The sequence below is a fragment of the Papilio polytes genome, unplaced genomic scaffold (genome assembly GCF_000836215.1).
Source record: "Papilio polytes unplaced genomic scaffold, Ppol_1.0 DF821511.1, whole genome shotgun sequence".
Taxonomy (NCBI): Eukaryota; Metazoa; Arthropoda; class Insecta; order Lepidoptera; family Papilionidae; genus Papilio; species Papilio polytes.
Window position 1 is genome coordinate 1,765,667 of NW_013527693.1, and position 25,848 is coordinate 1,791,514.

The 25,848-nt window shown below is 33.2% G+C and overlaps 8 protein-coding genes across 8 annotated transcripts; 4 read left to right on the forward strand and 4 right to left on the reverse strand.

The window, feature by feature from the left end:
* The first annotated feature begins 244 nt into the window (after positions 1-244).
* LOC106108527 (juvenile hormone esterase-like) lies at positions 245-3,516 on the forward strand. The gene is made up of 5 exons (XM_013289712.1): positions 245-850; positions 1,071-1,271; positions 1,389-1,666; positions 1,739-2,758; positions 3,250-3,516. Exons 2-5 carry the CDS (start codon positions 1,089-1,091, stop codon positions 3,449-3,451), a joined length of 1,683 nt encoding a protein of 560 aa, XP_013145166.1. The 5' UTR covers positions 245-850; positions 1,071-1,088; the 3' UTR covers positions 3,452-3,516.
* On the forward strand, positions 3,514-6,211 carry LOC106108526 (juvenile hormone esterase). The gene is made up of 4 exons (XM_013289711.1): positions 3,514-4,035; positions 4,170-4,447; positions 4,528-5,562; positions 5,787-6,211. The coding sequence occupies exons 1-4, from the start codon at positions 3,850-3,852 to the stop codon at positions 5,989-5,991; spliced, it is 1,704 nt and encodes a 567-aa protein (XP_013145165.1). The 5' UTR covers positions 3,514-3,849; the 3' UTR covers positions 5,992-6,211.
* Positions 6,212-6,233: 22 nt separating this feature from the next.
* On the reverse strand, positions 6,234-10,648 carry LOC106108529 (replication factor C subunit 5). The gene is made up of 8 exons (XM_013289716.1): positions 10,382-10,648; positions 10,232-10,296; positions 10,032-10,159; positions 9,636-9,798; positions 7,353-7,512; positions 6,818-7,032; positions 6,551-6,628; positions 6,234-6,433 (listed from the first exon to the last, which is right to left on the reverse strand). The coding sequence occupies exons 1-8, from the start codon at positions 10,414-10,416 to the stop codon at positions 6,270-6,272; spliced, it is 1,008 nt and encodes a 335-aa protein (XP_013145170.1). The 5' UTR covers positions 10,417-10,648; the 3' UTR covers positions 6,234-6,269.
* On the reverse strand, positions 8,350-9,473 carry LOC106108530 (ras-related protein Rab-28-like). The gene is made up of 4 exons (XM_013289717.1): positions 9,324-9,473; positions 9,071-9,253; positions 8,730-8,963; positions 8,350-8,661 (listed from the first exon to the last, which is right to left on the reverse strand). The coding sequence occupies exons 1-4, from the start codon at positions 9,399-9,401 to the stop codon at positions 8,446-8,448; spliced, it is 711 nt and encodes a 236-aa protein (XP_013145171.1). The 5' UTR covers positions 9,402-9,473; the 3' UTR covers positions 8,350-8,445.
* Positions 10,649-10,889: 241 nt separating the features above from the next.
* Positions 10,890-17,247, reverse strand: LOC106108525 (cap-specific mRNA (nucleoside-2'-O-)-methyltransferase 1). The gene is made up of 14 exons (XM_013289709.1): positions 17,130-17,247; positions 16,700-16,804; positions 16,072-16,604; positions 15,859-16,002; positions 15,506-15,779; positions 14,406-14,602; positions 14,004-14,187; positions 13,630-13,855; positions 13,187-13,301; positions 12,697-12,946; positions 12,431-12,537; positions 12,141-12,256; positions 11,315-11,568; positions 10,890-11,186 (listed from the first exon to the last, which is right to left on the reverse strand). The coding sequence occupies exons 1-14, from the start codon at positions 17,137-17,139 to the stop codon at positions 10,939-10,941; spliced, it is 2,763 nt and encodes a 920-aa protein (XP_013145163.1). The 5' UTR covers positions 17,140-17,247; the 3' UTR covers positions 10,890-10,938.
* Positions 17,248-17,855: 608 nt separating this feature from the next.
* Positions 17,856-20,008, reverse strand: LOC106108453 (THO complex subunit 4). The gene is made up of 4 exons (XM_013289618.1): positions 19,683-20,008; positions 18,725-18,938; positions 18,392-18,589; positions 17,856-18,171 (listed from the first exon to the last, which is right to left on the reverse strand). Exons 1-4 carry the CDS (start codon positions 19,881-19,883, stop codon positions 18,011-18,013), a joined length of 774 nt encoding a protein of 257 aa, XP_013145072.1. The 5' UTR covers positions 19,884-20,008; the 3' UTR covers positions 17,856-18,010.
* A 233-nt stretch (positions 20,009-20,241) lies between these two features.
* Positions 20,242-22,853, forward strand: LOC106108468 (methyltransferase-like protein 16). Its single transcript, XM_013289635.1, has 7 exons — positions 20,242-20,468; positions 20,539-20,749; positions 20,883-21,023; positions 21,146-21,281; positions 21,578-21,694; positions 21,805-21,965; positions 22,277-22,853. The coding sequence occupies exons 1-7, from the start codon at positions 20,364-20,366 to the stop codon at positions 22,828-22,830; spliced, it is 1,425 nt and encodes a 474-aa protein (XP_013145089.1). The 5' UTR covers positions 20,242-20,363; the 3' UTR covers positions 22,831-22,853.
* Positions 22,854-23,694: 841 nt separating this feature from the next.
* On the forward strand, positions 23,695-25,835 carry LOC106108461 (histone RNA hairpin-binding protein). The gene is made up of 4 exons (XM_013289627.1): positions 23,695-23,911; positions 23,985-24,087; positions 24,180-24,299; positions 24,393-25,835. The coding sequence occupies exons 1-4, from the start codon at positions 23,863-23,865 to the stop codon at positions 24,571-24,573; spliced, it is 453 nt and encodes a 150-aa protein (XP_013145081.1). The 5' UTR covers positions 23,695-23,862; the 3' UTR covers positions 24,574-25,835.
* Positions 25,836-25,848: the final 13 nt, after the last annotated feature.

Here is a 25,848-nt window from a genome sequence, read left to right on the forward strand (position 1 = left end):
TTACGACCATCAATCGGTACTTTGAATAGATCCATTTCATTTAAGAAGTTCAAACCTAATATATTTTTTCCGAGCAGCTACAAAATGTTAAAAAAATAGATACTATAATAGCAACCTTTGAAGTTATTCAGTACATATTAATAAATGTACTAGCTTTCGTCCGAATCTCTGTCCGCGTGGAATTAAAAAAAAGCCTATGTGTTCTTCCAGACTATCCCCTATATCTACACCAAATTTTATCGAAATCCGTTCAGCCGTTCAGGCTACAAACTCTAACAAACATCCATCTAAACTTTCGCATTTATAATATTAGTATAAGTGTATTTAATGTAGGTATGTCTATTCTTCATTGACTTTAAAGACTGTAAATATTATATTGTAAGTTGTGCAAGATTAATTTATTTAGTTTTAGAGTTACGAAAATAAACTCATAGAGATATATTTGACACTTTCATTTCCACCCTCAAGTTCTTCGTAAAAGCTTCGAAGACGCCTGTTTCTGTCAATAAACGGTAAAAATGGATTTTATGCAAAACAGATACGTAACCTCGCTTTAGGACAAAAATAAACATTTTATCAATTTAGTTTAGAAAATAGAGTATGAATTGCTGCTTTGACGAAACCTAATTACATTTTTCGATGAAAAATGTTTTAGCAATTAGAGAAGAACGATAATTAACACTGTCGTATTTCCCCACTAGAAACAGAATGGGTCACTTCTAAAATGGTAGCGATAATAACCACTGGTACATTTAGATAACGTTTTTGTTATTTTTAAAAGTTAAATTAAAAAGTTGTGATTAAATAAGACAGGAGTGGAATGTTCAATGTTCGTGTTTAAATTAAACCGGTACGTGTTTTAAATATTTTTTAAAATTTAAAGACAAAACTTCTAAAATTACACCAATGGCAAATTACCCGGCTGGTCCATTAATCACCGAATTTTTACTTTGACTATTTCAATATCAGTTATAATAAAACTTTATTTATAAAAACGTTAACCTCTCCAGTACGGGTTATCTTATTACTTTTTTTGCGTGTCCAAGTGAGTAATTTTTCTTATATTTCAGGAGCAGTTTAACTACAAAATGATATTTAAACTTTTGACAACAATTTTTTTCATTAAGTTGGTTGAATCAATAAACAACCCAATAGTTAACACAACAACAGGACGTGTCAGAGGGATTTTGAAACATTGGAATGATTTAAGATATTATACATATCTAGGTATACCATATGCTGAAAAACCTACTGGCCAACTACGATTTATGGTAATCATTACTTTTTGTCTCCGAATGTTTTGCTAATCTAATGGTTCATAACATATTTCCTATCTGTACTGTGTTCATAAATAAATAACTTTAAATATTCTTGTTTTATTATCACAGCCTCCAGTTCCAAAGAGACCATGGTCACATGTACTAGACGCAACACACGAAGGACCATCATGTCCTCAAGGATCGGAGAAGTATCCCCGTGAAAGTACGGACGAAGATTGCTTATTCCTCAATGTATATGTGCCACAGAATATTACCAATAACAAATTATCAGTACTAGTTTTCGTACACGGAGGAACATTTCGTTTCTTATCCGGCAATAGTGACATAATTTATGGACCACAATTTTTCCTAGAACAAAATATTATTTTTGTTTCAATGAATTTTAGGTAATTAATACGTACGTAATGTTAAAATAACGTTTGACATTAAATGTAACTTCAGATTTATTATAATTTTAGGTTAGGCTCGCTGGGATTCCTATCACTCGACACTGAAGGAGCACCGGGTAACGCAGCTTTAAAAGACGTCGTATTATCCTTGAATTGGATAAAAGAAAACATTAAACATTTCGGAGGTGATCCTAATAAAATAACGCTTGGTGGACACAGCAGTGGAGCAACGATGATACATTACTTACTGGTATCTAAACAATCTGTCAATTTGTTTCAACGAGCAATTATGATCAGCGGTAACGCCGTGAATAACAGAGCAGTAGCAAGACATCCCAAAGACAATGCCTACATGTTGGCTAAAGAACTTAACTTGGACACAAACGACGACCATTTGCTACTTAAGAAACTTAAGGAAATAGACGTTGTAGATATTATAGACGCAGAAGTAAACTTGATCAGATATGACGAAGTTATTTTACGACCATTCTCTTTTTTCCTTCCCACTGTTGAAAAAGAATCTTCACATGCAATCGTTACTTCAGAGCCCAGTCAATTAAATGTACATAAGAATGTATCAGTTTTAACTGGTTTCAATGACAGAGAAGGCATATATATTTTACCAAAAATAGCTAAAAATGCTTCGAATTTGAAAAAACTGATGCATAATATAGAACTGTGTATACCATCTAACATAGAATATCCACTTAAATCGAATATATCAGTGGATTTGGGCGAATCAATCAGAAAACGTTACTTCAACAGTGACTTATCCAACTTTACTTTGAGTAACATTGTCGACTTAGCGTCAGATTCACAGTTTATTTACGGGATAGACGCGTGGATAAAAAGGAAAAAAGGAGTAGATAAAAGCAACGACTTATATTATTACATGTTCACCTTTGATGGAGATCTTAACTGGTCGAAAATAAATTACGACATACATTTCCCAGGCACCGCACATGCAGATGAAATGGGCTACACGTTTGTCACTCTTAACACTGAATTACTTTTAAATAACATTAGCAGCCGAAGCAGAGTAGTTCTGAACACGTGGACGACCTTATTAGGCAACTTTATTAAATTCGGGTAAGCAACTATTTCATATCATGATTCTGATTATGATGTAGGAAACCAATTTCTGTCTGCTATTGGTTGTGAAAAGGAAATATTGCTTTTTAATTCCCCTTGAATTGTTTTGAACATTAAACAGCAGTTTGTTAAGTCCACTACACACGCGCAGTTTTATCTGAAGAGATGATCAGATAAATCTAACGTGTGTAGGCAAACCTGACAACTGAACAGTTTCCAGTTTCGTTTGATTGATGTGAACGGTCGGTCTGTTCAGAAAAGACTGCCAAATAAAACGGAGTGTGTTTAGCGGGCTTTAGGCAGGTGAGATGAGACGATTACTTACTATCTCAATGTGATGTGTTTTAATATAGACTACATTATGAGTCACTTAGTGTTAGCCCAAATGGGTCTCGAATGCAAGCTGTTCTAGACAAAACGTTTAATGAAAAAATAAAGTGTAAGAAACAAAAAGCGCTGGATCATATAAATGTTTTCATTTGTTACAGAAATCCCACCCCGGAAGGAAGTAACTTTAAGTGGCCGAAATATGACCAAGACAGATCAATGTTTATTATAAACGAAAGCCCTAGGGAAGGGAAGCTTACAAATCCGCTCCTCGACAGACTGATGTTTTGGTATAATGTCTATGAAAAGTATGACCGTTACGTCAGAGAGGGTGGCGAACTACAGAAAAAATGTATACCGTAATCAAAACGACGAAGTCATTGTTATAAATATTTTATGGAAAACGAATAATAATGTAATAAACATTTTTTGTTCGACTTATTTATTAACATAATAAACAATTCATAATTAATACAGTCACGATTAGGCGCGTAATGTGAAGACACGTTAATCTAATAATTCATACCATGTAGGTTTTTTTTCTATATTATAACCCAAACAGTAATAATATAAAGATATATTTAAAGTGATTGTCACTTGAGACAATGTCCGTATTCGAAACTACAACCTGCTTAACACGACTGTGCAAATAATTACTATGTCTTGTGTGCCGGTATTATCATGTCGATGGATTATATGGAATATTCATTTTTATAACACAGTCCGTTTTAAGTTTTGTGCTGATGTAGACATGTGCTACAATGTTTTTAATCGCAGTGCTAACTTATATCTTGTGTTCATACGTTGCCGCTACAAACGGAGAACGCATAATTAAGACAACAAACGGTCCAGTTAGAGGACGTTTACAACAATATAATAATATTTCGTACTATTCCTACGAAGGAATACCTTATGCGGAAAATCCTACTGGATCCCTTAGATTTCGGGTAAATATGTATGTTACTGTTTATTTAATAACAAATACAAATAATCGTATTTTCTTTCTCTTTAACATAAAACGCAACATGTTTTGTCTGTCGATTTGTTTGTTTTAAATACAATTTTTTGTTACACTCGCCAGCCCCCAGTCCCGCGACGGCCATGGACCGATGTGTTTAATGCAACTCGAGAGCCTCTCATATGCCCGCAAATGCCCGTGAAATATCAAAAGAACGACATGAGTGAAGACTGTTTACGTATAAATATCTTCGTGCCGACACGCAGTACTGCAGAAACATTACCAGTTCTAGTGTTTGTACACGGGGGTGCATTTCACTATATCTCTGGTAACACCGATTTAATATACGGTCCTGAGCTATTGTTGGAAAGAGGCATCATCTTTGTTACTATGAACTATAGGTAACCTAATACATTTGTTTACTTTGTACACGTACTGAACTCCATAAGGATTCTCTAAAATTTTTTGACGTTAATTTTAGGTTGGGAATTTTAGGATTTATGTCACTTCAAGTCGAAGGTGCCTCAGGTAACGCCGGTTTAAAAGATATTCTATTAGCATTGGAATGGATAAAAGTAAACATTGGCAGATTTGGAGGTAGCAGGGATAACATAACGATAGGAGGCAATAGTTCTGGTGCTTCCATAGTCAATTATTTATTAATGTTTAAACAATCGTCCGGATTATTTCATAGAGCGATATTGTTCAGTGGCAGTGCCTTAAGTTATAGAGTTCTAGCGAAACATCCCGTGGAGAACGCATTGAATTTGGCCAAGCTCGTGTGTCCTGACGACAAGGACAAAGAGTCGATACTGAAATGTCTAAGAGAGGCCGACGTATTCGATTTAGTGAAATACTTCGAACAAATGAGGGAAGGGGATAAGAATCCTCTAAGACCTTATACACCATTTATACCAAATATTGAAAAAGAGTTTTCGCATGCAGTTCTCACTAAACCTCCGATAGAAATGTTACGTGCCCATGAGTTCCAGAATGTTCCTATTTTAGCAGGATTCAACAGCAATGAGGGAATTTACATGGCATCAGGATATTTAAGGTATCCTGACCTTGTAGTAAATATTTTAAGAAAAAATATTGAACTGACTATACCATCCAATATCGAATATCCTCTTGGTTCCGAAAAATCAATGGCATTAGCAAAATCTATTCTTAAATTTTATTTTGCCGATGAAAACTTTTCTAATTGGACGATAAGTAATGCTTTCGACCTCATATCTGACACACATTACGTTCATGGTGTCGACTTGTGGATCAACATGTATAAGGAAAAAGAAGACAGCAATAAAGTTTACTATTATTACTTCGACTTTGATGGAGCTTTGAATTGGTATAAAATATATTACAATATAACTTATCCTGGAACAAGCCATGGCGACGATTTGGGATATGTATTCATTACAAGTGCAACTAAACCAAAATTAAAATCAGCTGACAGAAAGAGTTTGGAAACCTTAGATGTAATATTAACTGTGACTACAAACTTTGTAAAATACGGGTAAGTCTTTTAAATTATATCTAAAATTAATTAGTTTAAAAACTAGCTTTAAAATTACTAGTCTTGGTTCTTACTTTAACGTGTCCACGTTAAACGTTAAGTCGTGTCCACACTAGGCAAACGGAAAGTTTCAATACTGTTACAATTTCTAATTTGCAATTTAGTTCAAACTTATAATTTACTTAACATAGATAAATTATATTCATATATGTTTTTTATTTTAGAAATCCCACACCAAAAAACTCTTCGGACTATACATGGCCAGAATATGAAGCTGATCGGAAAATGTTACTTCTAAACGATAAGCCATCTGTTATTAAAATTAATCCAACAATTCGGAGGAGGCTAAATTTTTGGAACGACATTTATAATGAATATCACAATTATGTTTCTAATGGTGGTGTAACAGAAAATAAAATTGTACCCTAAAAGGGTTTTTCAATTTGTAATTCTACATTTTTTTTGCTTAGTTGGCACCCAAGATCTCCTCACATCAAAACGAAAATAAAAAATCGCATATTTAATTTGCAATGTACAGCTGCAACTTTCCAAATACTAGTTCAAACCAACTCTTCGACCGACTATCGAAATTTTGTCAACTTTAAACCATCCAACACTTCAACTTTAACGATTATAGCTATGAAAGTGGAAAATGTAATTAACAAACAAAAGAAAAAGTAAACATTTATTGATTTAAGTGAAAACAATCAAGAGTTTGCTATGGCATCGATATCTATCTGTTGCCTGGCGAGATGGAAGGCGGCGATGAGCGCGGCCAGCTCGATGCGCTCGCTACAGCCGCTCGCCAGCCGCGCTTCGCTCTCCGCCATCTTGATCACTAGCGACATCAGCACCTCCGGCGGGAATTTCACTAAACATAAACACTCGTAAAACGGAAGTAATAATAGCGTCATAGAGATAATACGATTAACAAACTACATATGATATTTTTTTTTGGGTTATATGATTATAATAATATTTTACTCACCCCTTTGAATTTTTGTATGTATCTCTGTTAAGATATCGCCAAGTGCTAACCCTTTTAATATTTTCAAATCTTGAATGACTGTTATTGTATTAAGGAACATCAAGAAGATATAGTCCAACAGTCTTTGAATAATAGAGGAAGTTATAACTTGACAGCGAATCTAAACCGACTGGGTTGACACTAAAGGAACCCTGATGAGTTTGAAACATAACAGTACCGATAACGGACTAAGTAAACGTGAGTGTAGACTAGTTCTAAAAAGGATACATTTAAAGCATACCCCGAAGTCGTCCTCGTTCAAGAGCCGTGTGAGCACGGTGTCGACGTCCGCGCGCAGCGGGTGTCCCACGCACGTGTAGACGGTGTCCTCGGTGACGTCACGCGCCGACAGCCACGTGCTCTGCAGCGTGTTCAGCACCTTGCGCATGTCGCCCCCAGACAACTCCAGTAGCGCCTGGATACCATCCTCTGATATTTTTACACTGTAAAACATTTTACTCTGTGATTGTGCTGTATAAAAACTAGTTTTGCCCCGTGCCTCCATCCACGCGATAATTAAAAAAACAATAAGTAGCCTTGTGTCCGTTCAGAATATGCTTTAAATCTTTGACAATTTTTAGATCTGTTGATCCGTTTTGGTAGTTTAAAACATACATCCATCCATTCTAACTTTAGAATTATATTAGTAAAATATCTAAAGTAATATTTACATAACAACTAAATATATTCGTAGATAAAAACTGAGATTTATATCCCGTCTGAAATAATTCATCGACGCAAAAAGAACAGTAAATTCGTTTACTTCTCCTTTTCAACGATATCCCGTAGCCTCGGTACGATCTGTGCGTGCTGCAGCGGCGCGAACCTGAAGCGAGTGCACCGCGACTGCAGCGCCGGTATTATCTTGCCGAGATAGTTGCAGATTATACAGAAACGCACGTTGTCCGTGTACTTCTCTATTACTGAAAACCAATCAACAATATAATAACCGATTGCGATAAAAATCAGTAATATTTTGTCTTAACATACAAAACTTGTTTATTCATGGTGTGGTAAAAGTAGACAGATAGGACAACATTCAAAGTATGTCTATTACTTTGTCGAAACACTACAAATTGTAATTGAAAATATTTTTAATTCTTTCCCTTTTAATTCTATATATTTAACTAGCTTTTGCCCGCAACTCCGTCCGGGTACAGTTTAAAAATAATAATAAAGAAATGAAAAAAAAAATAGATTATCTTACTCACATATAAATTACCTTTCTAACGGTGAAAGAACTTTTAAAATCGATTCAGTAGTATTTGAGCGTATTCATTACAATCAAACAAAGTTTTCCTCTTTATGATATTATTATAGACTAGCTGTTCCCGTGCGACTTCATCCATCCATTTTAATTGATAGTTTGACAAATGTAAACAATAAAATAAAATTTTCATAATTTTATACGGATGAAGGCGCATGGGAACAGCTAGTTAATTATAAATGTCAAAATGACATGGCATGATGACAACCTTGCTTCCTTGATGTTGGCAGCAACTTATGGTCTTATTCCCACATTAAGCTTTTTATCCAAAATATTTACCCCCTAAGTTTAATGGCGTTAAAATATATAGCGTAAAGCGTGACGCAAGTATAGGGCTTTTTATTAAAAAAGAATTATTCAAAAATATGCTGTTATTGCTAACATCTTAGGCAACAAAGAAGTGTGTGTTTACGCTTTATTATATAAAATAATAGTATAGATAACCGTTAAATATATAATATATTATTTAAATTACTAATATCCAAAGGTTCAAGATATAGGTGTTTTAAACACCTATAAAGATGACAAATCAATTATTTTATGCGAAAATATAATAAAATGACCATTGTACGAATTATAAAATTTATTATCATTGAACAGAACAGACAGACGACGAAGCCTTTCTTTGTATTTTTCTTAGAGTTTTTCTATTCATTATTAAGGGCGATGTTGATACACCATCCGTTTGAGCTGGACTGTTGGGTAGTTCCAACTCATTTTCTGACTTTGAGGGAATTGCTACTGGAGAACTTTGTACTGGCAACCCCAGTACTCGAGCAATTAGATTTGTGAATGCATAGTTTACCTGAAAAAATGCTTTTAATGTTTTTTACAACCAGAATAACAAAGTATTGGATAATATAATATCTTTACCATTTCTCCAGTTCTGGCAGATCCTTTGAAATGTTCCAATAAATACTTTGAAGCAAATTTCTTAACACATGAAAATCGAACAGCTCTCTGATGTTCTAAATCCGATTTGTTACCAAACAAAGCCATTAAAGGTTTCTTTGGTTCTTGTTCAAAAATCTCTTTAACTTTCTCTATCCATACATTTAACTTTTCAAAGCTTTGTAAATTTGTCAAATCATAAACAAATAGCACTAGCTGAAATTGTTAATGCTTATGAGATAAAGGTAAAGTTTCGAAATATGATGTTGATTTTATTTTTAATAACTTAATAAATAAGTATAAAACCCAATTCAAATGCTAACATCGGACGCATACAAGTAGTTTCGAAGCATTCCAGTAGAGAGACTGTTGCCTGCAACATCACACAAATGCAGTGGCACGGGAGGGCGAAGGCCTAGACACTGTCCAGCAAGTACTTCAGCTCCATGGGTTGTGCCACCTGGTGCTCGAGGGCTATTACTCAAATAACGTTGACATAGACTGCTCTAAAACAAAAACTACTACATTTTCTCTACAAAGCTTAAATTTATGGTATAATTAGAACTATTTACTTACTTTTCCAGTAAAAGGTTCCCCGAGAATTGTGATTTTAACTGTCTTGCGGTGAAACTGATCATCCTCAATATCAGACATTGTGTGGTCACTTTCATTTTAATAATTCAAATGAAAGGAAATAAATTTCACAAAAACATATAACTTGATTTACAAAACAGATAAAATAATTAAAGAATTCAATAAATCCTTATTACTTTCTTTTATGTTTTCATTTATCATATCCATAGCAACCACTCAGCCTAAATAGAGTAAATAGACTTATGCTCAATATAATGTCAATCATGTCAATAGAAAAGAAAGAAAAAAACTTACTTCTTCTCAGAGCATTTTGTGCATCATTTGTCATTGCATCAGCTTCATCTAATATAATTAACTTGGGACCCGCCTTGAATATGGTTCTTGTTGAAGCAAAGCTAAGAATTTGTCCTCTTACAATTCCTATACCTCTATCATCAGATGCATTTAATTCAAGTACCTGAAATTTAGAGGTACATTTTAAACAACTTAAGAAAAACCAAGCATGTATGGACATGTGTTTACCGCACCATGTCAACACCTTGAATGCCACAATATTCATAGCCTTAAGTCAACTTACAGTGATACCAACATATTAGAACAGTTAAGATGAGCTATTAGGAACTCCTTAATAAATGTAGTTTATTAGTGATTTGCATTACGTTACGTTACGTAAAATAAAAAACTTCTTACCATAGAATTAAATTGCTGTGGGGTATACATTTGTCTGGCGCAAGCTAAAATTGTTGATGTCTTCCCTGTACCCGGTGGTCCATAAAATAAAAGATGTGGCAGTTGATTTTCTTTCATAAATTGACCAACTAACGAAAACAAAAACTATGTTATTATCAATGACTACAAATCGTCCATTTCGTTTAAAAAAAAATACTTACTTGTCTTTATTATATCATCGTGTGATACCAAGTCTTCTAACTTTGACGGCCTGTACTTTTCTACCCTGTTTAAAGAGATTTGACGATGAGATATTATAAAAAATTACGTGGAAAATATATGCCGGTTTTTTAAATAATATAGGTGCTAACCATGGTAAATTTTTTCCTGTTTCTCCCACGGTCATTATGCTTGAAATTTTGCAGCTTTGAGACTACACCTCAATAAATCAGTACTTTTGATCACAATTACAATTATATTGGATTCGGATTAAAACAATAACATAAAATATAAATTCCACTTCGCGCCGAAATTACGATAAGGTTGTGTTGTGACTTTGACGTATGTCACATAAATGGGTCCAAATGTCAACCACACTCAGATTAGAAAATTCAACAGATAAAAAATCTCCAAAAGAATTTAAGACAAAAGATTTAAACAGCTGTCTACTTGTGAAAAAAAGTATTTTAACAATATAAAGTCTGTTACATCAGGTTGAGGGTTCTCGTCTTCTTTCCCTTAGCATTCACGATAGCAAAAAAGCAAACTGCGATTCCATATCAGTCAATACAGAAGTGAAAAAGTGTTCTGTGCTCAGTGCTCAATATGTTTTAAATTGAATAAAATTCTCGATTTTGGGTTATTAATAAAAAAAGTGAATAAAACGATGCTTGAATTTTATTTCATAGTTATGTGCTATTTATGTTCATTATCTTGTAATATTTTTGGAAATATATTCCTCCATGTCAACCTTTGAAATTCCGACTTTCGGTTGTCCTTCGAATATCGGAATGGCAGCTTCTTCCCAAGGCCACAAGACTCGAGTGGCATACGCGGATAACATGTCCAAGCATGCCTCACCTACCAGATGATAATCGCTCTTTGGTACTCGATCCTTTCCCATTTTGTAATAATACTTACATTGCCTGCTTTTAGATATTTGAGCGATCCAGGGGTCTAAAAACATTAACTTTAGTAGTATGATGAAAGTTTTATGTATGTATGATAATCTATAGAAATGTATATGTATAGACTATTAAACATGGTTTTAGCAATTTTTAATACTTGTATGTCTCATAGCTCACCTCTGATCTCTTTCATAAACAGCACAGAACCTACGACAAAGTATTTCTCTTTGCCACTAATTCTCATTGGTACCTTGGTTGAGACAACTTTCATTCCTCTTTTCATAGTCCTATATTCCAAATTGCACACAGCTGATGAAAAGTTTTCCATATTAAAGAATCGCTTACACCGCAGTGCTACATCGCTAGAATGCTTTTCCAAATCCCCAGAATGCTTTTCTATAGCAGTGCAGAATAAATTACATTGATTTATTCTAAAAACATAAAATTATGCAACATTTAATACTTAGTTGACCTGAACCATTAACTTCATATTGGATGTAATACAAAAAAGTGTAAAAGATTTCTTTTGGAATTACAAATCAAGTTTTGAAATAAATAAGACCAGTCACTATGCTATTACTTTGATTTATCACCTCACTTATTAACTACTATGTAGCAGTTTGGTATGCACACTCAATTATAATTTAAGTTTGAACCTGTATGTTATTTTTTTTCTATTTAAAAGTATCTTTTAAAATTATTACCTAGTCTTTAAAAAAGAAATTGTCGTCTTTAAAGAAGAAATACCTTAATGTATTATCTATTTATATTTTTATTTTTGTCTATGTTGTCACTCTATTGATGTGTTAATATTTGTGTAAAGGGGCCAGCTGAAAACCAGCGCAGTAACTGCCAGTGCCGTCCCTGCATTAGCTGAGCTGGCCACCTTTTGCTACATTTCTTTTTTTTTACTAGCTCTAGGGTTTTATGTATGTCTATGTAGTTTTTTTTGTGGCAACATAAGTCCATTTATTTATTTATCCTCAATGGTCACAATACATACCTGTCCGTTAATGACATATGTGAAATGTCAATACCACCAAGCATCAAAGCGTCAATAACATGAATTGCTTTATTGAAATATTGATTAAGTCCTTGTCCACAGTACTCCTTCACAAGCTAAAAAAATATATATCAATTGCAATTATTTTTAAGCAAAAATAAATGTTGTAACTAGATTAGTTTCATTATCGCCCTGTTCTGTTCCCACCTATGTTGAGACGATACAATATTTTTATCAATTATTTTATTTGATTGAATAAATATAGTTTAATACAATGCAGACCATCTCACCTCACCATAAAAAAGTGTTTTCGGAGGTAAAGTTATACAGGTCTGCAAATCACCAAGATTTCTCCAACCTGTTTTATCCAATTGAAATACCCGTTTACCTCCACAGCCTAAAATTAAGAAAAGAAATATTTTAGTGAATATTTAAATATCACTTTCAACTTCAGAAAGCCAAAGAAAAACAAAAAGCGTTTTATTTAAAATAATTAAATATATCGAAGCTTACATAACAACGAAAAGCGAAATTACATAAAACCGAAAAAAATCACCTAAAAACATTTTGGTGTCGTTACTGTTTTTTCCGCTGCTCAAAACTGTGAAATGCCAGTCATAGACATTCCTCAATATTCCTAAATCGGAGATCTTCTCCAGGTACGCCGGCTGTTTGGAAAACACCACGGTTTTGAAGGAATGCGCGTTGTGTGCGTCCGACGTGCGCTTGTCCATGCCACTCAGTATTCTCGTCATTGTCTCATCGGGGTTCAATCTCTCTGGCTGAGTCCTCACTTTATCCGGCAACTAAAAATAGTGAAATCAGACCGCGTGAAATTACAATAAAAATAAATAGCCTATGTATTATTCTGGAGTAACCTCTACAAACACTAACAAACATCCGTCCAAGCTTACGAATTTATAATATTAAGTAACATTACATAAACCAGTTCACTAATTTAATAGATGCTATGTATTACTATTCAATTTATAAATACTTAAAAAAAATTGTCAGAGAAATTATAAAAACACTTTATAGAAACTTACTTGCCACAAGCTCAAACATTCTGTTCTCATAGTCGCTTGGCTTTGTTCCACTAAATTTTTATCTTTGCTGAATGCAGCGATTTTGAGCAGGTTTTCAATTTGGTTTTTACCAAGTCTGTCAATAAAACAACAATGAGTCACTATATATAAAAATTGATTGCGACTTCATCTGCGTGAAATTAAATAATAACAATAAATATAGTGTATGTTAGTCACTGATACTAAAACCGTAGTTTTTCAATGATATGAGAACTTTTGGTATTGGGCCAGTAGTTTTTGAGTTTATTCAATAATACAAAAATACAGATCTTTTCTCTTTAAAATATTAGCATCGATTACAAGAATACAGTCTATAATAACAATTGAAAACACGAATAATCCTTGGAATATAACAAAGTCTACATAAATATAAAGGAAAGGAGTTACTTGTATGAAGTACGGACATGCAGTTGCTTTTGTAAATGTATTGACAGAAGTCCGTGTCTTCCTGTAGCACCGTGAGGGGCACGAGCGAGGTGATATCACTCTCCTTGTCCATTCCCCGCCACAGTTTAGAGTTCACTGAGAACAGATGTTGCTCCACTGACTCTGTGCCCAGCCTCTTCCACTTACACACCAAATATCTCTCCGAATTAGCAGGCCTTGAAGTAACCGGCTTGTGAATAGACACTAAAATAATTTATTTATGTGAAAACCTTGTTGAAATAATTGCAACAGTAGTAACTTAGCTTGTGGTAATTTATTTGTGAATAAAAAAAAATAAAACATATGAAACTTGATAGTATAACTAAAAGTCGAAATATAATTTTTTTTTTACCTTTTTCAAAACATCTGTACATCATGTAAATAAGGCTAACGCTGAATAGTGTAAACACATCGAACAATTTCACCACAAAATTACCGCCAGTACGGACGAGCATCAATGCGGCTAGGCATTGGCACAAGTAGAGTTGCTTAGAGAGTATCTCCTGTATGTTCTCTTGACCTTCTACTGAAAATCCCTGGAAAATGTTATAAGCATCATATGATTTTTAAAGAATCATCAAATTTGACTGAGAAAAATTCAAATCAAATGATATCTCATTCTTTAAAATCCGTGAAGCCATTAGACTACAAAAAGTAACAATGGAATGAGCATAAATCCAACACTGGGTCCAAAATTAGATGGTCTGTCTGAAGTTATTTAAAAAATGTTTTATTACAAAAAACCTTGACTTACACCATCAGCCATAAGAAAATGTACGCCTTGGTCATCCGTTTGGCTCAGGACAAAATCTTTCAGGGACGTGAGATTAGCTGGATCGAAAACATTACCGTCCTCTTTAACGCCATAATAAGGATTGAACGTCTCAGATGTACCGGCGTAAAAATCCGAAAGTTTAAAATCATTCTGACCTTTTAACGTAAACCCGAATCCTAAAACACAGATAATTTGAAAAAAAATGATTTAAAAAAAAATTACTATCAGAATATACTTGGACTTGTTTAACTACTGAATGGTCCACTGAAGTATTTCCATCAAAACATAATCTGATGTACATCAACAACCTTATGACATATTTACCAAGAGTTCTTATCGCCAAAACATTATATTTAACAAAACAATAAGGAAATTTTATTGAAAAAAAAAAAATATGGGTGTCTTAGGCAATGAAAACTTATGATAAAACCACCAAATAATGAAGTAATGACCAGCAATATCAACTTTGGTTGTTACTAATTTTAAATAAAAAATCTAAAAGTTATGATTAATGAAATTGTTCAAAACATATCTATTAGCCATTTTCTCTGGTCTCATTTTACAACCTATTTATATTAAGTGATTTCAAAACTGACAACATATTGAATTTAAATGTTTGAAAAATCTATGAATAGTTTACAGTACAATTATCCCTTATATATCTAATTTATATTATATTCAACATGTTAAATAGATTTGCTTTGTTTCTAAAAACTAAAATGTCTTACTACATATAAGACTTACACACAATCACATGGTACATTATTTGGTTCATCACTGATGCCACGGACCTTTGCAAAACAATATTCACATTTTATTTTTTGTTACAATTTTTTTTCCCAGTCTTATAAATCAACATGCATTGCATTATGATCATAGACACTAAATAATAATCTGCATCTCAATCCCAAGATATGTCATAACAATAAATTCTCCTTGTATCTTTTTGTTAAAAAAAAAAAACATGTGCCTATGTACTGTTTAAGAGACATCTCATGGCATTATATACTATATGGTATTATATTAGTTTATATATATTGTATACATGTTCATTTTATGCAATGCAAAAAAGATGCTACCTTTTGCGCGCCAGCCTTTTCGGTACAAAACATACTCAGAGAAACCTCCAGGACCGGCACAAACATCAGCAAAATACAGCAAATCATTGTTGCCAACTGCTGGTTCACCTGTCTGTTTTGTTGGTTTTGTGAACATGAAATCAAATACCGCATCCATGTTGGCCATCTTAACAGCAGCGCGGTTCAAAAAGATTACGGCGCCTATCGTTTCATATGGATTACTACGGAAACGTGCATGTCTAAAATCTTCGTCATCCAAGGTATCAAAAATAGTCTGAAATTTCCAATTAGTTACAATGGCAAAATTATTAATTAACAAATATGATGACAAAATAAATGGATATAAATTATACCTTAGATTTCAAAATGCCTTGCAAGATGCCCGGATCTACAAAATTTGTTTCATCTTCAATTGTCAACTTTTTGGGACCAATTTGTAACCATTCTTGTAAGTCAGCACCAGAAAGGGGCTCAGATAGCGATGATGGCATCCAAAGCTAGAATTGTGAAATTTAAAAAAAAAGCTACTTCTCAACTTTAACTTAAGTTGTGAATTAAAGACTTACTACTTCTTCCGCAGCTGTAGGAGGGGGAGCAGTATCAGGTGACCATTTAAAATCTTTAGGTGCTTCTCCAACAGCTGAGGCTTGAAAACCCAGACCTCTTTTACCCTTTTGAGTTGATGCCTCTATGGGCTCCACTCTACCATGTTCAAATTTACCTAAACCTTTACCAGGTTTGAAACCCATATTGCTCATCATCCGTTTTGACTTCTCCGAGTATGGTCCACTATCAATCATTTCTGAATGTTCAGAATTTTTGTTATAGAAAGCATTTTCATTGGAACTTTGAAAACTTGGCCTTCCATCAGCATTCTCATTATCAGTATCAACACTATCAAATCCAGGTCTATAATCATCATTAGGAGATGAACAATTCTCACTCAAGCTGCTCCTACTTAATCTTAAATTGCCTTCTGGGCTCTGCTCTGCTGTGTGGTTTAAATTCATTTTCATATGTTCCTTTCCAGTAGCTTGAGAATGATCATATGAATCTGGAGTTTCATCATCATCATCATCATCATCAGAATCTGGTAGAACTGAAAGAATTTAAGTAAGAAGATGAAGGATTTATTTAAAATTTATTTTGAAGCTACTTTGCAGTGGAACATTCTAAAACTCAGAAGAATCTCACTTGAACCATGTGATGTGGTGGATGATGCTCCATAAGTATCAGCCCTTGCACGTTTTGCAGGTATTGAGCTGACATCGCTGCTGGAATCATCATCTGATGTAGGGTCTGCAAAAAGTGAAAGTCTTAAATGGAATATTGCTTGTTGATAAAAAATTCTATATGTTACTTTACTTGTTACTACATTTTAAACATCAGTTTTATTTAAAAACTAGAAAAACGTTGTAAAGTTGACTCTACATTTGTAGCGTTTGTACTTTGCAATTTTAGAACCATTTCAAATTTTATTTCACTTCAAACTCTAAAGTCTTGGTTTGACGAAAAATGTAAAGAAGAATTTCTTTTTAAAGTTCATATCTTGTTTATTTATTCTATATCAATATTTTAAACCAAAGTTTTAAACGCTTGAAAACGTTTAGATACAAACACAAACCTGAATTCATTTTCACGGCTTGCCGGCTTACGATACTAGTGTTTTATAAGTTGTATTAGATTTCTCTAGAAAGATTACACTTATTCAAGAGCATATAGGTAAGAGTCGGGACTTATAACAAAGAATAAGTTCGGTGTGACATCTGCCAAACTCAATTCTCGTGGCAAAAGTTACCAGGATAAAAATGTTTAATCTCAATTTTTCTGACGTAATGAGATCAAACAATGCAAAAACATCATAACTTCTCTAAACGTGGAATTTTTCAATTGATATTACAGACACTGCGATTTTATGCAGATTAGTATCGGATAAGTCACTTGCTCAAGACATCCTCTAAGTGTCAAAGTAGGTCAACAGTGCTAAAGTCTGCTTTAATATCTTCACACCAATGAGCCAGCTCGCACAGTGGAATACCACGACCACACAGAAGACAAGCGTGAAGTAGAAACAATTCCGCGTTTCGTTTTCGCCCCTTTCCAACCTTTTATTCTGAGAAAGGGATGGGAAGGGAAAGTGGATTTAACAGTGGAGACACACAGGAAGGGAAAATATCCTTTTTATGTGAGTCTCCTCCTCCATCATTTCAGGATGGGGAACACATCTACAATTGCAGAAAGCCATCCAGACATGGGCAGTGATTGTTAAGCTATTTTAGCAGATTCAGATAGCCACTTGCTCATTTGCCACCTTACAATATAAAAAAAGGTTAAATAAGAGAAATATTTTGTAGGTCAACATTTTATTTTCATTTACCATTTTCTGCTTTTGCTTAGAGTGTCAGACAAGTTTTGAATAAAAAAATTAAATCTTCGTCACTTATTTGTAAGAACTAATCACATATATTTTTTCACAAAATAATCTAATTATTCTAAAAACAAATGTCACTTGATTTCTTTGACATAGGCATCTAATTCAGCATCAAGTTGTTCAATTGTCGGTACAGGTTTCTTGCCTCGCGGTGCTCCACCGCCTGTGCCCCCACCACGGCCACCGCGTCTTGCGCCACCTCGCTGCCCTCCTGGACTGCGATTGGCACCACCACCTTAAACATGTCAAATACAACAATGTTCAATACAAATTCAATATGGGCTACATTAATCATAGCATAACTATAATAAATACTATGATATAAATAATATAACTACAAAAATATGCCATAAAGCAAGTTGATAGTTGAAATATCAGTTGGATCAGTCAAATTTTAAGTGTAGCAACTGCAACATGCCTTGTAAACTACTTTTTAAGAAAGAAAAAATACCAACCCCTGTTTATATTGCGTCTAGGTGGTGCACCACCTCCCACACCCCCTACAGGTCTACTTCTTTCTTCAGTTCTAAATGTTGTGATTTCCGATGTGGCCAACTGTATGTTCATGGCGCGGCCATCAAGTGGGACCCCATTATACTGTTTCATTGCCTTCAACGCATCAGCTCTTCTTTCAAACACCACATCAGCAGTACCTGTACAAAAAACATATTAAAAAAACAGAAGAAAACAGTGATTACTGTTGTTGATTTGCTGGGGATTTGTTACTTTTATTGTACAACCATTAATTGAGAAGAAATAAAGACATATTGACCAAAAGTTATGCTTACCTAATGATCTACCAGATCTGTCATAGTGTACAGCGGCACTTTTGAGAATGCCAAATTCTGAGAATAGTTCTTGAATATCAGAGTCTGAGACCCCAAAATCCAAATTTGAAACTAAAAGTTTTGTGGGGCCTGTGGTCAGAGGTGCATTCCTCTGAATCTTCCTTTCATTGATGTCATTGAACATATCATGTTTCCAAGTGCTGTTTACATCACCCTGAAATAGTTTTTCCTTCATAGATCATGCCAACTGGCCACCTGATGCCTCTGAGTATATACACTCAAATTACATGGCAAACATTAGTTGTACATGTCCTAATCAATAAAGTTACAGAATTACAGCATGGCAAGAATAAAATATAAGACATATGTGGTACAAACAACGCAATATTGCTTTGCTTGTAAGGACTATCACTTTCACACAAACACTAGTACTGCAATTTTTGAACACATGATGTCCCACACGTGAAGTAACACGATCACACCCGTGTTAGTTGTCCATGGTGACTGCAATTTGAAGCAAAGTGCTCCAAACAAGAGTAGATGTTGAAAACTCCATTTTCTTAACATCTTTCAGAAGGATTTCATATAGCTTTCAGGTGAAGTCGTTTGGCACCTCCAAAGATTCATTGAAATCACACAACAGGGTTCTTTATTATCGTGCAGTGTAAGATCCAGGATAGTTCAAGGATCTACTACATGTATAACGTACGCTAATAAAATTAGAATACCGTACACATTCAACTAAAATATTACAGCGGAAATATTTATATTTGACGAACTAGTTCAACAACAAATTCGACTTAGTTAAAACGACATTAAGGAGGGCAAAATTGTATGCAGTTGCCGCAAGTTTCCAGCTTTACGTTGCTAGATGATAAATACGCCATGCATTCGACGCGCCATTTTCCACATTTGTCCGCCATTTGCAATTTCAAGACCGTCAAGTATTTTCATTTACCCTTGTGTAATTAGTTGACTTGGTTACTCCTCCACGATTTCTGCCTCGTAAAACACCTCCGGCGCGATTACTTCGAAAACTACCTCCTGCACCACGACCTGGTTTTTTCACTTCAAATTTTCGGCCTGCTCCGCCACCTCCTCTGCCTTTTTTATTTGCTTTTATTATGTCGTCCAAAGCCATATCAATTCTATCAACCATTTTAATAATTATGTATTATGGACACTTGTAATTATAAATGTACTTTTTATTGAAAATAATCAAGATTGTTAAAACAAAAGAACAGCCAACTCGTCCCTCTCTTAACGACAAAATGGTGGCTAAAAGGAAACAAAGACTAGAAGAGAAGAGGAAACTGAAGAAACAACTCAAAGAGTAGGTAAAGGATGGGAAAGTAATTCAACAGATTTAGTTTTCCCAGTTGAGAAAAATATTGCAGATTTAATAAGTAGATAAAAGAAAATTAAATTTAAACACCTCTCTCTACTAGTCAGCCATTTTACTAACAAACAAAATCTAGCGTACTCTTTGCCATGTCTGCTTGTTTTGTTTTGTGTTCGTTACGATGTCAATGTCAAATAAAACCAAACGATTGAAATATTTCAATTTGTTTAAGATTTTGCTTGAAAATTAAGGCGTTTAAACAATTATAATAAACGAGTATCCACAAAGTTATAAAAAATGGCATTAAATAAGTTCATGCACCCAAGAAATACGTACAGAACACCCCCAGATTTTGTTAAATTATTCAAAGACTTTGAAGATTTCTCGACAATTGCTAAAATGGTGCAAAAATCTTTTACAACATGAGTTTAATATTACAGTTTCCTTGTAATAATTATTTTCATTTCTTCAGGATGTTACAGGTAAAGTTAGCATTGACTTTAAAGATACGCGGGCGTTAAGAATCTTGACTAAGTGCTTATTGAAATCTGACTTTGATTTGGATGTTATTATACCGGAAGATAGATTGGTGCCGACACTTCCACTGCGACTTAATTATATTTTATGGGTTGAAGATTTAATGATATCCATTCACAAGGAACATCCTTCGGGTTTAGACATAGGTATGTAAAAAATAACTATCTTTTTATCAATATGACAAGTGTTTTCAGTACTAAATTAAAGTATATGTACGTATTTAGTTAGATTGATTAACTTAAGGAAATTTGTTTTACTTGTTTGTTTAATACACTTCAGGTACAGGAGCTTGTGCTATATACCCATTACTAGCAGCTAAGAAAAACAAATGGCATATGGTTGGCACGGAAAAGGATGAGGATAGTATAAAAATGGCCTTAGACAATGTTGAAAGAAATGACTTACAATGTCTAATTAAATGTATGTAAAATAGTGAAAATTAACTAAATGTCTAATACTTGTAAGAATGTTATATATAATCTCATAATACATCTTAATAGATTAATAAAAAGATTATTTCAGTTCAAAATTATAAATTACAGTAAAGAAAAATACAACTGCATCGCTGGTTGAATATTTGTTTCTTGAAGACAATGATCTAAGATTTGACTTTTGTATGTGCAATCCTCCATTTTATAGCAATGTACAAGAGGTTCTGGAATCACGAAGTCCTGCTAGGTAAGCACCAATTAATTAAATGTATCCACCAAACTTTCAGTAATTGAATATCTTATAGTATGCAGCTACTATTTCACACACAAGTGTGGTTTTTTTTGCCACAAGGCCATATTAGTAAAATGGTTTTCTCTGCATGAATTTTCATATTGGATAACCTGAGGGTACTTGACTCAAATATCATTCTTAACTAATAATTATGTATTGTGAACAATTTCCACTATATTACTGGAAATTGTTAATTTCTGTATTTCTGTCTTCTAGTGAATGTATGATCATAAAACATGTTATTGTTATAGACCACCTCCTAAAAATGCATTTACCGGATCACCCCAAGAGCTGATTACTGAAGGTGGAGAGTTGGAATTCTGTAGAAAGTTGATCAAAGAAAGTGCCAAATACAAAAATCATATTCTGTAAGAATGATGTTTCACTTTACTTGGTGTTTTATTTCAAAATGTTATTCACTTTTACATTTGGTAATACTAAAATAAACTGTAAATGCTATTTTATATATTTCTTATAGTATATTTACCACAATGATTGGACACAAATACAATATGAAAGAACTTTTGCTGGATCTTAAAGCTGAGGGAATTAAACATACAACTACAGAATTTTGCCAAGGCCGTGTTACACGTTGGGGTATAGCTTGGACTTATCAAGACTATGATCTATACAATTTAGGTAAGAGTATTCTTTAAAACTACTAATTAGAACATTGTTGTTTGAAAATTAAAAATGTATTTGTAATGTTGGTGTGTTAATGAAACGGCGGTTGGTACTGGACTGTTTTACTATTAGTAATACTGACAATACATTATTATTGGCATACCCACATATACACTACAGTATTCTTAAAATTGGTTTTACATACAAAAATAAACGCTAAATAAATAATTGACTTGTTGGTGTTTGTTATTCGCTGTTTTGTTTCACTACTATGAAATTAATTTGAGAGATTCATATTTGTTAATCAAGAAGAAATATTTTTTCAGTACCGCCAAGAGACAAGCCTAGGAAAAAAAGTACTCCAATAACATTTGTTATGCCTGAAATACCAAATCTACCTTATGATGTAGAACATACTACTGAAAAAATTCAACAGTTGTTTGAAGGCCTGAAAATTCAATACAAAATTATTACGAAAAGGCGAAATGAATCGGTACTAAACTTTAATGCAAAAACAAACACATGGACAAATCAAAGACGTAAAAGGAGACTGTTAAAGAAATTAGAAGGAAATGTGTCTAAAAAGCAAAAATTAGAAAATCAAGAAGAATGTGAAACAAGTACTTCAGATTTAACCATTGATGAAAAACTAAATGTACATGACGAAACCATGGATATAGAAGCAGCTTGTGGAATAGCATTGCTAGATAATATGGACACTGCAACTAATAGATACACTGAAAAGGCAATATTGGAGGGAATTCTTAAAGTTAGTAATAAAGCAAAAACAGTAGTACTTGAAATGGAATATCTTAATGGCAGTGCTGGAAAGGAGGGTATACATCAAATATTGCAATATATTAAGAATAATTGGAAGTAATCATTGTTTTCTTATACCCTAATTTATTTGTATACATAAAATAATTCTGGTAAGTATAAATACAGGAATATTCGACTTATTTACTTATATTATAAACAAGAAATTTTGGATTTTTTTATGTATTTGATTCCGGCAAAAACTACTGGGCCGATTTTAAAACCTTTTTCACCATTAGAAAGGTATTTTATCTGTGAGTAACATAGGCTATATTTTATTACTAACGTTGAGGAACTATTAATAAACGTAACATTTCTGGACCCCGATGTTAAGAAATCACAAAATTTTAACTTTTCTGAGCTTAGGCTGCTTAAACAGTTGGAGGTTTATAAAAAGGTATCAAAGTATTGTAGATCTCAAAAAGTTCTACAGAAAAGTCCGCGATGGCATATATCTATCTTTAACGGTTTTCTTACTCTAATCACTTTTTTTCTTCACATATTGAATTAAAAACCGTACGCTATTTTCGTCGTTGTTTTATTGGTTTCAATATTAATCCTTATCAAAATAAAAGCGTTTAGTATCGGGAGAATTTAATATAGAACAAAATTGTCCTTTGCACTATCTAAATTGGAGTAATACTTTAGAAGATGTAACCGAAAAATCAACGCACAAACTACCCGGCTTAGAAATTTGGAATCTTGCATCAGTAGATATCTGTTATTATGTAGATTACTACTAAGTTAATACTTTAGGTAACAGGTTGAAAAAAAGAACGAACGTAAGTTTTGAACTTCTAAACTGCACACGGACGAAGTCGTGGACAACAGCTAGTTTATAAATAAATGTCATTGTCTCTTCTATTTAATTTACGCTCTTTGTTAATGAATTTGATGCTGTCATCTGTCAAGACAAATGTCAAAATAACAAAATTTCGCGCGTTGTTTGTGGAACGCTGAACATGCTTTTCCGTAACATTTCGAATAATTCCTAAATACTATGTTTTATTAACAAGCTCAATTAAGCTTATAGACACATTAATGTCGTATTTGTGTAGTATTTCCTAAAATGTAATAAATATCCTTGATAAATATAATGAGCTCACAAAATGTAAGACAAGATAACTTTGAACCTAATTCGTTTGGTACGTCTAAAGCTTGTTTTATAAATATGTAATTTACACCAGGTAGAATCCCTAACTTCTTTACTATTTTCAGTTCGTAAAGCGACGAAAGGTAAAATGTCTGAGGATAGTTCAGAAAATTTAACTGTTAAAAAACGGTTTAAACCAAACAGCAAAAGCGAAGATGGCAAGCCTAGGTTTGTATCGTATTTTATTTTTACAACCAATATTCAACACAATGTTCAATATAAAACTAATAAAAAGTCACTAACCATACAAATTTTTATAGTAAAACTGGAAAAACTACTGATGTAGAAACCGATTCAACTGTACTCCAGAGACGGCAAAAACAAATTGATTATGGAAAGAATACAGTTGGTTATCATAACTATATTAAAGAAGTGCCCCTGTAAGTGTATTTGGATATTATGATTGTAAATGCAAGTAAATTATGATTGTGTTGATGCATGAATTGATTTTTTAATCTATATTTGAATTTCAGAGAAACACGTGGAAAAGATGATCCAAAAACACCAGATAAATATACAAAATACAGTCGTAGGTCATGGGATGCACAGATTAAATTATGGAGGATTAAATTACACAAGTATGATCCAAATGCAACCAGCAACACAGAAGAAATTGAATCAATTAAATGTGAATATGATTTTGAATCTGATTGAAATTTGATAATGTCATGATTTTATTTCCACTCCCAAAACATCTGTATCAGGCTTTTCATTTTAAAATGTCTAAAACCTTTGACTTTGAGCTAAGTGCTGTTCAATGCCTTTTGCAAACTTGCATTTATGTTCTGCGCAAACATTAACTTAATTTTCAAAGAAATCAAGAAACATCTTTTTATTTTTAACAAAAAAAAAAAGCAATTTTCTCTGTTTCTTATTTTTCAAAGAATGAAAGGGTTGATAAAAAGTTTGTACAGGTTATTTGCAGTGGATACTCACTATTAGGATGTTTGTTAACAGTTTTATAAAATTTTTATGTTATTATATACATTCCATTCCATACTCAATGTCAAAATATAAATGGATAAACAACAATGAAGATATTGGCTAACAATTACTGTTTCCAAACAATGTTGCTTCTTTGCTGCCATTGGCTTGTAGTTTTTATGCCTTTTTTGCATGACAATCCTTTCCAATATTCTCCTAAGTAGTGTGACAATATATTGTCTATAGTGTGTCATAAGTGCAAGGAGTTTTACTAAAAATACTGTGATGGCTGACAACATACAAAACAAAGTGCATGTTTATGCTTTATTATAATCGTATAGCTATATATCAGTTTAGATAAAGGTAAGCAATGCATCAACTTTTACAGATGTCTTTGGGAAGTGGTCACTTCGCCACTTCGGTGATTTAGGTGGCTACTTACTAGCCACCTTATGATACTAAAGAAATATTTTGTGATGTTACAGTACTGAAAATACTATGTAACGTTTTTATATAATTTTATTTGTGGGACAACAATTATAGCAAGATTTTTTCTTATATTAATTGACATTAAATTTTGGGTCTGGGAAACACATCCCAACTCTGGTATACAAAGTTTTGTGTTATAACTATGTTAGTGGCTTAATCATTATTGTAATAAGGGTCAATAATCAATATATACACTCTAGTATTTTCTTAGAGGAAGCAGTAAATAAAATATACTTCTACTTGTTAAAAGATAATAACTGCAAATAATTAATATTTTATGTCTGAAAAGTTATATTATTTTAAATTATCTCATTGATTCACATTTACTTAATGGGAGGAGGCAACATTTACAGTATATTTGAACAAAATATGGATCTAGAAATTCTCAATAAAGAATATTACAAAGTGGTTAAGATTTACTAGAGTTGTTTTAGTAGAAAATGTATTATTTGAAGATTTAAGTAGGTTAAGTATATTTGCGTAAATAAAGTGTCAAATACCTCTGTTTTATTTTAT